At 40.8% G+C, this 14114-nt stretch overlaps 1 protein-coding gene across 2 annotated transcripts; it reads left to right on the top strand.

Moving 5' to 3' along the window:
- The first annotated feature begins 1834 nt into the window (after positions 1-1834).
- Positions 1835-12943, top strand: LOC121176137 (serine/threonine-protein kinase 38-like). 2 transcript variants are annotated; one of them, XM_041030127.1, is made up of 14 exons: positions 1835-2191; positions 6307-6446; positions 7114-7165; positions 7291-7413; positions 7708-7791; positions 7886-8009; positions 8184-8338; positions 8517-8619; positions 8816-8877; positions 9215-9332; positions 9505-9628; positions 9798-9893; positions 9986-10077; positions 10390-12943. In XM_041030127.1, the coding sequence occupies exons 2-14, from the start codon at positions 6313-6315 to the stop codon at positions 10512-10514; spliced, it is 1392 nt and encodes a 463-aa protein (XP_040886061.1). In that variant the 5' UTR covers positions 1835-2191; positions 6307-6312; the 3' UTR covers positions 10515-12943. The 2 variants fall into 2 exon arrangements, with proteins under 2 accessions (XP_040886061.1, XP_040886060.1); XM_041030126.1 differs by having other exon boundaries at positions 10387-12943.
- Positions 12944-14114: the final 1171 nt, after the last annotated feature.

Below are 14114 nucleotides of genomic sequence, written 5' to 3'. Positions count from 1 at the left end.
ACCTGTTAAACAACTGAAATATGCATATATGTGTGACAGCTTAACTCACATAAGTAATATTTGAACAGCAGGACATTCCTGGTAGAAACTTGTCTTTAAAAATCTCAACTCTCTAAGGATCAAGGTTCTGGTTTTAGAATACATCAGAACACTGGAGAGGATTTCAGAAGCAGGATAAAAATAGTGTGGGGAAAAAAATGATAAGTTACTGAGGTGGTGAAATATGGAGGAGAACTGCTGAGGACTTGAAGATGTACTTAACAGGAACCTTAGACGATTTTAGTGTCAGCATGAGAAATCAGAAAATGCCAAAAGACATGAGCGGGTATTTTATGCTGTTTAATTTTAGACACTGGCCCTTAAATGGCCTAATCTACCCAAATTCATGTATTTTTATGACACCAAAAAATTCAAATCTTTTTTATGACATTTCTAAAGATTACATACTTTTTGTATGTTTTTTTAAAATATATATTTTCTAAGACTCAAGTAAACTGAAATGACCCATGCAGTGATTTATGCAATAGGAAAAATACATAACTTGACCAAATGATCAGAACAGGAAATAATATTATTTTATCTGTTAACACCTAAAAATCACTATAACTGGAGTTAGAATGGTTCCACACATCATCAGTCATGTGGTACTTGTTTCCCCTAAAAACATGGTTCAGTGGTCTGAGTGTTTCAGACTGAACTTTACGAAACATAGGCTGCAGGCCAGAGCTTTTATAGCCCAAATCTAAATATAGGTGCTGTGTCACAGCTCAGAGGGCCTCATTGATGTGAGAAATATAAAAACAGCCTTGTCTGCTGGACACCACACCCAGATGTGTTAGCAAGTTACACCCACTTCTCTGCATCTTGACATCATGGCTCTAACAGTAAAAGCACTCAACCTGTCCAAATAAGGAGATTTATGGCAGAGAAGCTTCAACTACCAACCTGTGTGGATTTTCACTATGTTTTTTGTTAACAAACTTTGTTGTTGGACATGATATCTGCATTTTTTTCTGTAGAAATTAGGGGAAGTTTTCACAACATCCAGCAACTCTTTATCACATTGACAAATGTGTCAAGGAAATGTCAGATAAAGTGAATACATTTCACAGCCCTCACTGAGATGATTTGAGGAAACAAATCTTCATCTGCACTAAAATAGTGTTGAAATATGACGACATCATCCTGGGTGTCTATTTTAAACAATTACCACATTTATATATTTTTAGCCAAAGCTGCAGTCAGTTTGTTGCGCATGACAATAAAGTCTATTCTATTCTATCTTGAACTGTTACACCAAAGGTTTCAGATATTGATATTTTTCTCGATTGATAATTTTATTTTGGTAAATGTCTCATCGTCGACTACATAAATTAAAAACCTATAATTTGTATTTTGATCACAATGTGACCTTTTATTGACCTTAGATACCCTTTTGTCCTTTACATGGCATTCTCTGTTTATGGGTGAGGGAACAAATTATTTTACACAAATTTTATTTGGTATAGTTTTAAAAACATCCAATTATATTAGTTCTTTTTAGTTAAGCTATGCAATCAGCATAATCATAAATATTCTGTAACAAGGCTTATAACTACTGCAGCTGGTGTATTCTTCTACAGCTCCAAGTACTTGCTAACCAAATTAACCTGCGCCCAGAAACACAACGTTTACGGGGCAGTTCAGATCTTGTCGTTGGCTGAAATACCTGTCATTCTTATGTGTATTCCACATACGATTGGCCAATGGAAAACAACAGCCTTTTCTTCATCGGTGATTGGTTCGCGCTAACGTCTTTCAAGCACTACGACGTCGCGTTGTGAGAACGTCTGCTTGAGTCCAACGGTCCCAGGAAGCAGCACTGCTTATTTTATATTTTATAGCGACAAAGACGGCTTTGCGTTTAATTTCGAGGTCAGGGGTTACAAATGAAGACATTAAAATATTTTCAAATTATTTCAGGTTAGCTTGTTGTGAACGTCAGAGGACTTTTGTTATGATTTGGCGTTGATATCGGCGATGTTTACTGTGCAGGCGGATAGGTTTCTCTAAAGGGCAGCCAGTAACTGGAGCGTGTAGCCTTCAGCTGCCTAAATATTAGGCAGAAAAATACGAAATAACACATTTTATTTCTTCACCTGGGTTGTGGCTGGCGGCAAGCCAATAATTGACTCTGGAGCAGGACACGGAGGTAGGTGAAAAATAATTCCTTTGAAATGCTGTTTATTTTTATGCTGTCGGGGTTTAATTTATTGCTGTAATGGAACCTGCCAGACAGACGCAAAGGTAATTTAGCAGACAGATAGCTAGCTAACACAACACACCATCAAACTGACTTAGTATTTATATAAAATATTTAATAAAATGTATAAATATCTGAACAATGGGTGTTCTCTAGTATCTGTCATCGTGTCCTAGGCAGCAGTGGCGGGTCTATAGTGGCACCTAATAGAGGTTTGACAGGGTGGCTGAGAAGTGTGAGCTTAGGTGAGTTGGGAAACATTAGGAAAGCTAAACATTAATGTGTGGACATAGCTTGTTTCATACTCCATGCAGGTACACCCCATCTCAGCAGGTGAGTAATTCAGTACACTGCATTAAAAGCACAACAACTAGATATACATGTTGCACATTTTACATGTTATTTGTATAAGTGTGTGTGTGTGCGCGTGCGCCCCATTCCTCTCTTTGGTGTCATGACTGAGCCCTTTCATTCAGGACGGAAAGGGTTTCCTGTCCACTCACTTTACAGTACTGAAAGGGTGGAGTGTGTCCACACACACACACATGCACACACGTATAAACTGAAGAATTTTACACCAAACTGAGAAACCCACCATGTGGGGAAATAGTTTCACTCTGAATGTTCTGCCTTGATTTTATCTCATTTGAAATGTATTCATTTGAACTAGACAATAATATTCCCTACACATCTGTGGCTTCTAGCGTGTCAGCTCACTGTCTGCCAGCTCTCATAATGAATTTCAGTGTGGAATTTCAGGACTGTTGCTGTCATGTTATGTTGTTGTTGGTTGTAAGTTATGTACTATCTGCCACTGCAGGTAAACTCATGTTAATCCCCAGACCTTGCTAGCAGAAGTTATCATGGGGAAATATCTGTAGTTACTGTTGATTACACAGAGTAACCAGGTCCTTATTTTATTGAGGAACATTCTGTTGCCTTTTTTTCCACAGTTTTTTAGCACATTGGGTCAGTCCCACACCACAAAGTTGAATTGTTTTGGGGTGGAAGCAGAAACTTCAGCCCAGGCCATCTCAAGAACTTAAAACCAAAACTATATGCATAACTGGGTACCATTAAGTCTATGACTATATACGCTGTACATGTATATATTTGTGTAATTTGGGTGGACTGAACCTTTAACAGTTTCAGTCAAGTGAGGAAAGTTTCATTCATTGTGACATTTTGTAGATAATAGCTTTAATTGTCCCTCTTTTTGGTTGCATGCTTTAGTCTCTAAATAATGAGCTTGCCTTCAGAATGCCTTCCTTATAAGTGCCTGAGTGGTGTAGCCTCACTTGTTTAGCTGTGGGGTGGATCTGGTTAGCTTCAAGCCAAACTGAATCCCTTCAGTCTGAGCTAGAGGCCCAGTCGGCTCAGCTGTGATGCAACAGTTTCTAACAGTTTGAATGATGCTTCGTTTTCCACTTTGATGGAAAAGCAAACACAAAACTCACTCAGGCCTGTGGTACAAGTGTGTACATCAATAGGTCTTTTATACTGAAGACATTTTGACAGTAGGAAAAGCACCCGCCTAACCAGTGGAATTAATGATGGCTCAATTCCCTTTAGCTGCTTGTCAGGAAAAGCACAGGTGTACTTGTTAACATTGAAAAAGATTGGTATTGAGCATGCAGGCTCAGTTTCATGTCTTACTGAGACACTTGATGGAACTGAGCCATCGTTAATGAAATTAGTTTCAGCCTTGGTTGCTATGACAGGTGTACATTTCTGCAGTGGAAAAAGTCAGTAGTTCATGTTGGCTCACAGGAGCCACTGTTAATGTTATTAGTAACACCTGTCCTGTCTCTGACAATTCAAATAAATGTTGGGGAAATGTCAGTGCCTCACCTTTCGGCTAAGAGCTGGACAATATGTCAGGAATAATATCTTGATATTTGAAGCTTTGATGAAGGAGCTTTTACAACATTATTATAAACAGAAGAATCATTCAGCCTCATCAGTCCACCTGTTACTGCTCTACAAAAGCACTCTACTGCTCACCATGTTTTCTCACCATGCTCCTCACAATATGAGGAGCTGTGCCATATGACACAGACTGCCTCCAAAATCATTGGACTTCCAACCTCTAACCTCTCAGATCACAATAACAGAGCCATCACTTAGCTTATCACAGGACCCTGGACACTTCCTCAACCCATTTCTCACTTTACTCCTACCTAATCGGAGGTGCACGACGCTTAAGTGGAAGAAGCCATGTCTCAGTAAATGTTTTGTCAGCTCCAGCTGAGCAGCTCTGAAGTCTATTGTTGTGTAATCAAAAGAACGCACAATGCATTTGTTCGGGGTCCCCACAACAACTGTAATTAGTCTGCTTTTGCTGCTTTGCATTTGTTAAAGATCACATTTTTTTTTTAGTGATGCTCAGCGATGTTTCCCTTTAAGCTGAGCTTCTGTGGAGTGTTGTGCTCAGGTAAAATTGTACAGACCTCCGTAACCCAACACCTGCATTTGTCAGTGTCCCTGTTTTCCACCCAGGAGAAACCTCCCAAACTGAGAAGTCCACAGCAGTGATTCAGTGATTTTTTTTTTTTTTTTTTCTAGAGAAGTCAGGAAGTGTGTCGTTGTTGTGAGATTGTTGGGGCCAGGACGGGAAAGGGGCCAGTGACTAGACAAAACATGGGTCCTATCTCTGGGCTGCAGGGCTGTTTTTATCTCCATGCAAGCTAATCAGACCCATTCATATCCTTCTAATGCTGAAATGTTTTGATAATGTACATGTCCACCCTCTTCCTCTTTCCCTCTTTTACATAATATGTTCACAGTGTGATTGTGTTAATATTCTGTTAAGAAGAAGAAAATTTAAACGTCCCTTCATAGTGCTTAGTTTTTTCATTTCACTGTTTTACATCATCATTCATGCTTTTTTTTTTCTTAATTCAACCTACCACCGCGGCCTCCACCTCACTCGTATGTCTGTGTTTATTCTGCTCTCTGTGGTTTTCTCTCCACCCACACGAGCACTACACATCAAATCCAAATGTCAGTGTATGTCCTTATAGAGAACATTGTTTTTGCCAGGGAGAGAACAGTCGTTTCATAAGAGTGAGCACTGAAGCATGAGTCAATTTCCAGCTGCTACATATGGATCTCTGTCTACTAAGGACTGAAGTGCTGCTCTGATGTGATGCCTTGTTCTTGCAAATGAATGATGCTGGGTGGATGTTTCCCAGCTGACGAGTAAATTTCTAGGACCTTTTTCTGTGCTCCTGTCTTTGTGTTTTTTTAGTTATGGAGTCGTGCTTTGGCAGTTTGATATGATCTAAGACTGTAAAAACTCACAGAAATGTATACTGAGAAAGATCTGTGGAGATTTCACTGATTAGTTCCTGGAATGAAGCCCTGCAGACCATGAGCCATCGCCAGCACATGACTCCCTGTCCCTGACTGGGGGTCACAAGAATATTTTTGTACCAAGGTTCAGACTTGGACAGCTCCTCTTAGTCTGTGTTCCAGAGCTGCAGTTACTGAAATGTAAAAATGGATACGTCCTGATCATTAACCTTTACCCTGCTTCACCTCTCCATCAGAAAAGACTTTCACATCATTAAGTTAAACTTGGTAACTATTGGTATTAGACAATGTTTTCAGCACTGCTCACTGCTGTTTAGGACCACTACATGTACCACATTCATATAACCCGAGTTTTACAGCTCGGTTGTTGATTGCTGTGTTGACTGACACAGTGTAGATGTTGTCGCTGCAGTACTCAGTCCTGCTGGTCTGCTTGGGAGCCTGACCAGAGAGTACAGTGTCAACATTCCTCCTATTCAAAGTAAATTTATGTATCTTTTGCTGAACGGCAGTCACTGTTACCAAAAGGGGCGATTACAGGATAAAGGACCAGTCGCACCAGAAAGTGGCATAGTGATGTTTATCAGCACATTCTTGTGACATAGGCAATGCTAGTTAGTTGCTGTAACTCTCTGAACCTCTGTGTTTTTTAATTCCCTCCATCATTTTCTTCACACCAGGAGAAGCAGTGACTGGACTGATATGCACAACCTGACATTTTTTTTTTTTTTGTGTGTTTTTTTTCACAGGATAGTATGGCCATGACGGGAGGGACTGCAGCGGCCCTTCCCATGAGCAACCACACCCGAGAGAGGGTGACCGTGGCCAAGCTGACGCTGGAAAACTTCTACAGCACTCTGCTCACCCAGCACGAGGAGCGCGAGATGAGGTGAAACTGCCCGAGCAGTTATGAAAGGCGTTTGCTCACAGCCCTCAGTACCTGTTGATTTGAAACCAGCAGCCCTCTCACCACACAAATGTACAGGAACACACCCCACCCATTTGCATCTGTTGCAGTTCATCATGCTGTATTCCAGGCTATGTTGTGTCTATTTTACAAAAACAAGTTATTTATTTTATTTTTCTTTGTACTTCCTGGACATTACACCTTTTAATAGTCACCTCATACAGTACAGGTTGTTCAAGGCCTTTACCACAGTGCAGCCAGTCTCCTCAGTTACTCTGCATGTAAATGTTGTTGTTGTCTAAAGCATCAAATGTCACTTCATCTGCCACCGGAAAAGGTAACAATGCTCAGGTGTTTCATCTCAGGTGTGAAAACCACAAAGGGCATCTTATAATTTACGTCTTGTGTTCTTACATTACCTGAGAGCTGATCTCTAGTTCAGATTAACACGGTTTGGCTCCTCAGCTGTGTCACTGTTTACTTCCCTGTGTAAACAGAGAGGGGATCTGTCACGCTTCAGGTCACCTTATCTCTCCTTCTGTGTTTCCACTCCAAAATTGATCTGTCATGTAAATATAACTAGGAATACAACATTTTGCTGTATTTTTGCAGGCATTTTTATACCTTATACCTGTTTTTTAAATTGTAGGCAGAAAAAGTTGGAGAAGGCGATGGAAGAAGAGGGTTTACCAGACGAGGAGGTACAGTACGCTTTGTATTCTCACTTACTCTGAAAATGCTACAGATGTGTTTTTTTTCTTCTTAACCTGTCTCTTCCTCTTCATCACCTTTCTCAAATAACCAAGGGTGTCTCTGTATTTTGCAGAAAGTAATGCGGCGCTCCCAGCATGCCCGCAAGGAGACCGAGTTTTTGCGACTGAAGAGGACGCGACTGGGCTTGGATGACTTTGAGTCCCTTAAAGTGATTGGACGAGGTGCTTTTGGAGAGGTATGTTAAACAGAGTGGAAAAGCTGAAGCCTTTCAAACTGAAATTTTGATTGTGAGAAATGTTGCAAGAGGTGTTGAAAAGTCAACTCAAGGACTTCAGAAGTGTATGTGGTTTCTGTGGTTCTTAACTTGATCGTAACAACATTTCTGTGCACTTTAACCACCGTGTTAATTTCAATTCCTGTGTATTACACAGCGTTGTAAATCTGCATACACCTCTGTCTACAAGCAAAGTCATGACATTTTATTTTTCATTCCTTGTGACTTCAACAGTGATGTCTTCTTCTTCTTCAGGTGCGTTTGGTGCAGAAAAAAGACACGGGGCACATTTATGCCATGAAGATCTTGAGAAAAGCAGACATGCTGGAAAAGGAACAGGTAAAGCATTTGTCAGCACCGTAGTTCTCAAAGGTGTGAAGGCACACGGTGTTTGTCTTTTAAGTGTTATAGTCTGCTTACCCTTCCCCTGCAGGTTGCTCATATCCGCGCAGAGAGGGATATTCTGGTGGAGGCAGACGGCGCCTGGGTGGTCAAGATGTTCTACAGCTTCCAGGACAAGAGGAACCTGTACCTGATCATGGAGTTCCTGCCTGGAGGTTTGCGCTAATACCTTAAGAATGATAAACCAACAGAGCATAAGTCTGTGTTTAGAACAGATGATTTATTGAACTGGAAACCGAAGGAATCATAAATCAGTGTCCATCACTGACATACACGGGTAGAAAAATCTTTTGCATTTCAAAAGTTCTGACCTCCGAGCTTGTTGCCAGGCGACATGATGACCCTGCTGATGAAGAAGGACACTCTGTCTGAAGAGGCCACCCAGTTCTATATCGCAGAGACGGTTTTGGCCATCGACTCCATCCACCAGCTGGGCTTCATCCACAGAGACATCAAACCAGACAACCTGCTGCTGGACTCCAGGGTGAGACGACACACTCTCACACACACAACTGTGATGACCTTCACTGTCTGCCAAAAACCCTATGCAGACACATGGACAGACACCCAGAAATTTCCTGGCTGTTGGTAAAGCATACGGTGTGTGTTGCGTGTGCATGGTGACTTTGTGCACATGATTTGTGGTTGTTGTTTGTTCACAGGGACATGTGAAACTGTCAGATTTTGGCCTGTGTACGGGACTGAAGAAGGCTCATCGCACAGAATTTTACAGGAACCTGACGCACAACCCACCCAGTGATTTCTGTAAGTAATAAAATCTAATATCCACAATAAAAGTCATGCAGGAATGTAACCAGATCCAAATGCAGATGCATAGTCAAGTTCATTAAGATAAAATATGTTGTCAGAGTGACACTGCTTTGGTCTCTTTGAATAAATGTACTGTGACCATTCAAGTAGTCATATGCGTTTCATGTCTGTCATTTCCTGCATGCTGCAGCTTTTCAAAATATGAATTCCAAGAGAAAAGCAGAAACCTGGAAGAAAAACCGCAGACAGCTGGTAAGGCCTTGGCATTTACTGGTATTCCAAGAAACTTTCTGTGACTAAACAGACAGAGAAAGATTCAGTGTCTCGCTCATGGCTGTCCTTGAGCGAGATTCAGTGTCTCGCTCAAGGACAGCCATGGTGCTGTGGAAGAGCTTAACAGACATCAATAAACATGCTTTATCAACCAAGTACTGGTATAATCCCAGTAACTAGTATCCTCAATGGCAACAAGACTTTGAAAGTGGTGTACAATTGAAGAGTTGTACATTATGTACATAAAGTAGATGCAAAAATTAGTACATTATTAGTCCATTTTTTAAGTGAAGAGCCCTCACCTTGTGATTTTCAGGCTTACTCCACTGTGGGAACGCCTGATTACATCGCTCCTGAAGTCTTCATGCAGACGGGATACAACAAGCTGTGTGACTGGTGGTCTCTGGGTGTCATCATGTATGAAATGCTCATCGGTAAGTATGGATTTGTCTGTATGTGAGACCGATAGAATGAAAATAGCAATTGGCATGATAAGTTTATACATTTAAAAATAATCAAAAATGGCATTGTAGATGGCAGAAGATTTCAGGTTTCAGTATTACATTACCACCAGCTTTTTCTGAGATCCTGGTTGACTCTGCTCAGGTTATCCACCTTTCTGCTCGGAGACGCCGCAGGAGACGTACAGGAAGGTGATGAACTGGAAGGAAACCCTCGTCTTCCCACCTGAGGTCCCCATCTCAGAGAGGGCCAAAGACTTGATATTAAGGTATGTAAAGATGCAGTTCTGTTTTAAGATAAACTCTTTTACAAACTCACGTGAAGACCATTTGCCATAAATGTTGGTATTTCTATTGAACATTTGAGGTTTTGTGTCACAGTAATGTGCATGTACAGGCAGTTGTATTATCAGTCTGCTATGTGTGTGTGTGTTTCAGGTATTGCACTGATGCTGAGAACAGGATTGGAGCTGTGAGTGTGGAGGAGATCAAGAGCCATCCGTTCTTTGAGTCGGTGGACTGGGAGCACATCAGGTACAGGAAGCATTTTTTCTACCTTCTTTTGTAAAACCACTTCTTCCTTTCTCCTCAGTCCGTCCATGATTCCCTCTGTCTTGCCTCCACAGAGAGCGGCCAGCAGCCATCTCCATTGAAATCAAGAGCATCGACGACACCTCCAACTTTGATGACTTCCCTGAATCAGACATCCTTCAGCCAGGTTTGTCATATGGAATATTCTGCTAGCTGCATTGTTGGAAAATCTCTTATTAGAAACGCTAGCCTTGAGTTGTAAAACATTTTCAGTAACAGGGAACTTACTGAGTCATTTTTTTACTGATCTCATTTTACCATTTGGTCATTTATGTAAGTTCTGAGAAACAACAGCACTTCTGTTGTTGTCCCAACTTCTTAATATCATCACGGCTTTAAATACTTGTAGGGGCTTCTCATTTGGATTGCATGTTCCCCAACGCCCCCCAGTGGCAATTCGAATAATTTTTTTTTCTTTTGTTCTTGTGTTTATAAGCAGCCAATGCAACGGAGCCAGACTTCAAGTCGAAAGACTGGGTGTTCCTCAACTACACATACAAACGCTTCGAGGGTCTCACTCAGCGAGGCACCATCCCCACATACATGAAGGCAGGGAAGGCCTGACACACTCCAGCATTGTGGAGAGAAAAAAAAAACAGACGTTTACGGACACAGGGTCGGGCCCTGGAGCCCCGCTGGTGCTGAAGGCTGAACTGTCAGCCTCTCAGTCTAAATTTAACCCTCATCACAATTTATTTAGGTCTGCTCAGCCGCCGCAAGAACGCCAAGAGCTCGGAAATTAAGGAGCATTACCGCATTACCTCGGTTGTTTATATCGTATACATGTGCTGTCTTTAGCCATAGCTCTCAGGCCAGCTCACTAACTAGGGCACTAAATCAGCATATCTGCATGTTCAGCGGCATATTGCTTCTGGAGAGGAGTTTTTTTTTTTTTTAACTGCCTAAAGGTGACGGTGGGAGTGAGGGTTGAATACAAATCACTGCTGCAACATCTTTGCATCGATAAGTTTCAACACTGGTGGCTAAATTAGCTCTGATGCAAAGAAGTCTTGATACTGAAGATGTGCTCTATACACTGTAGTCAAACTCTGGATTAATTATTGGTAAGATCACAGGAACCCCTCACTTGTTCTCACCCATGCTCTGTTTGTGGATTTAAAGGAAAGTTCCAGCACGATTTTCCAGTATTTTCTTTTTTGCTTCTGCTTCAGTTCACAGAAGCTTTAAGTGTGGGAAAAATTCTTAAATCTTACATTTCAGTCCCTTCTTAGCTGGCAGAAGCATTTTGTTTTGCTTTATCTGTCGGCTAGACTGGGTTGTGATTGATAAGAGGTGGAGTCCAATGCAACCTCAGCATAATCTTTTCTTTAGGAAACAGCCTCTGGAGATACTGGTAGTGTGACTGCTTCCTTTGTTAGGAAAACTGTAGTAGATCCCAGTGAAAGCACAGCTGGCATCAAAACTCATCTAAGACATTGGTAAGAATGTTTAGAGCGTGTAGGGTGATAGAATTGTCGGTGTAGGCATTTGGGTTAAAGAAAAAGCTTGTAGACACATTGTGATGTCCACCACATCAGTCCAAACTGAAATATCTTAGCTATTGGTTGGATTGCCATGAAATTAGATTCCAACATTCATGCCCCCCTCAGGATGAATTGTTAGAACTTCCCTGAACTTTTTACCACCGTCATTAACAGTATACCTCTAAAACTAATGGCATTCAGCCTCAGCTGTACCTTGTTAGTTTGCTGATTACTACACATTACTAATTGGCAAACGTTAGCATGCTGTTGCACTAAACTAAGGCGGTGGACATGGTGAACATTACATCTGCTAAACATTAACAAGTGACCAATGTGATTGTGAGCATGTTAGTATGCTGATGTTAACATTTAGCTCCAAGCACCACTGTGTTGAAGTACAGCATCATAGAGCCGTTAACGTGGCTACAGAGACTTTGCGAGAGAAGTGTAATAATACTTTGATATAAAATTCATTGTGAGGGATGAGTTTGAATTTAAAGTGTCTGGGTGCTTTAAATTCTGATTAGAAAATATAAAAAAGAACGAGTAAAAATTCAAATCATGCTGGAATCCTCCTTTAACCCTCATGGTGGAGACACTCAGAGCGACTTTGTGTCAGCTCAGTGGGGCAACTCTTCCTGTGGCGTTGCCTCAGCACTATTGCTTTTCTCACTCAGAGCAACAACCTGTTGCCAGGAAACATCTGAATGCAGTTTACACTGTGCTTGACATCCGTTACTGTGGAGTGTTTCCCATTCACATTGCCAAACAGAGTGCAGAGTGTGTCGTTTCCCTTCAGAGCCAGTTGTTTTGTTCAGGTCAGGGCCACAGTAATTGATATTTCCCCTTATTTTAACTCTAATCAGTCCTATGGCCAAACTCTTCCTTTTTAGAGGGACAAAAACATGCAAAGTGCCTTTAAACAGCTGATAAGTATTTAACCAGATCACTTAGAGGTGTTATCAGAAATGAATCTGATGGATATAAATTACATTTAGGAGTAATAATAAAGGTTTATGAGGGAGAAAAGGAAACACAGAAAGAGAAAGGGGGAAAAAATTACTCTGACTGTACGAGTTGAGCTTGTGAGAAAGCATCAGTTATCTTTCCAAGGGCGCATTAAGGTGTGATGTGTCGGTTATATTTATTATGTCTGCAGAATGATAAAACATGTGAAGTGATAAAGCTGATAAAACAGAGTGATGAAACAAAGGCAGTTTAGAAAAGCAGGTTTTATAGGTTAGATAATAAAACAAGGGGACTCATAAAAATCTGTTGCTTCAAGGCAAACACAATGAACAGAGTGTCTTTGTGTGTCAAGTAAAGATTAAACTAAAATAGAAATGAGAAACTAAATAAGAATAGATTATTGTGGTGATGATATCATAGACACATGTAGGGTTTCTGTCTTTGAGGTTCCTAAATTTCTCTGTTCATATTAATAAAAAAAAAGAAAAAAGCCTCATACACATCAAATGCAGGGCCTCTCTTTCTCAACGAAAGAAATCATTTAATTATCACGCCCGCTCCCAGCTGTCACTAGACACAGCGCTAAAAATAGTTACCAAAGAACTCCGATCGTCACACGTCGTGATCCGAACACAAATTCAGACGTAGCTGTCGCTTTCTGCACTTAACTTAAAACTACCTTTAGAGAAACCTTTTCCAAGAGAGCTAAACCTTGGTGATGGAATAATTTGCCATTTCTGTTTCTACGCTTGTGAAAGAGTGTGAGCGTGCAGAGACAGATGTCTCAGTTAGCACGTCTATTTTAAATGTCAAAATGCAAGAAAAGCTATAAATGTACATACAGGGACAGGAAATACACTGAGGACTTTACCACATTGAACTAAGTTCAGCTGTAGCCATCACAGGAATCCTATATTAAGCTGTCTGTGGTGCTATTTCTGAGGGACTGGTGGAGGAAGTTAAGTGGTCTAGCAGTTTGATAAATTAGAGTGTAGTATTTACAGTTAATCTGTCTAACCTTAACTCATCCAGGTTCTCCTGCTGAACACCATCAAAACTGACCAGTATCACACAAATGACTGTTGATAGATGTGGGATTTTGAAGGCAGATACATGTATATTTGTGCATTATTTATTATTTTTCATGTCTTTCTTGAAGCTGTTGATAAGTTAAATTATTCAGTGTATTTAAATTGAATGATTTTCATGTTGTTTGGTTTCCCTAGAATTTAAAGAGGTACTCCAGCAGTTTATTTAGTGACTGACAAGAAAGAGATTTTAAAAAGATAATGGTCAAACTGGAACCTGATAGTGTCTGTCATTTGACTCTTTCTGTCCAGTAAAAGGCCTCTGTCATTCAGTCTCCACACCTCTTTGTAACGCAGGGTTTCTGTATGTATTGTCTTTTAATGCGAGCTGCGATAACCCTGCTGCTGTTTCTGTGTCATCATCGGGGTTATTTTTCCCTCCAGAGCTGCCATAGACATCTTCCAACAGATTCACAGGCTCAGTAATACTCCCTATGAAAAGTAGACTGCTCTTAATGTATAAAATTGGTGGAGTGCCTCTTTAATTACTGACAATGCCTTGAAAAATACATTTAAACAATCTGCATCATATCAGATAGACAGCCCTCACTGGTCAATATTTCTTGCCATAATAAAATTCCAAATGACATCAAAGCTAAGACCAGGCTGCAGAAAGCTGTGTG

Source organism: Toxotes jaculatrix, chromosome 22 (genome assembly GCF_017976425.1).
Source record: "Toxotes jaculatrix isolate fToxJac2 chromosome 22, fToxJac2.pri, whole genome shotgun sequence".
Lineage (NCBI taxonomy): Eukaryota > Metazoa > Chordata > Actinopteri > Toxotidae > Toxotes > Toxotes jaculatrix.
The sequence above is the reverse complement of the archived record's forward strand: the minus strand, read 5'-3'. Positions and strand labels throughout refer to the sequence as shown.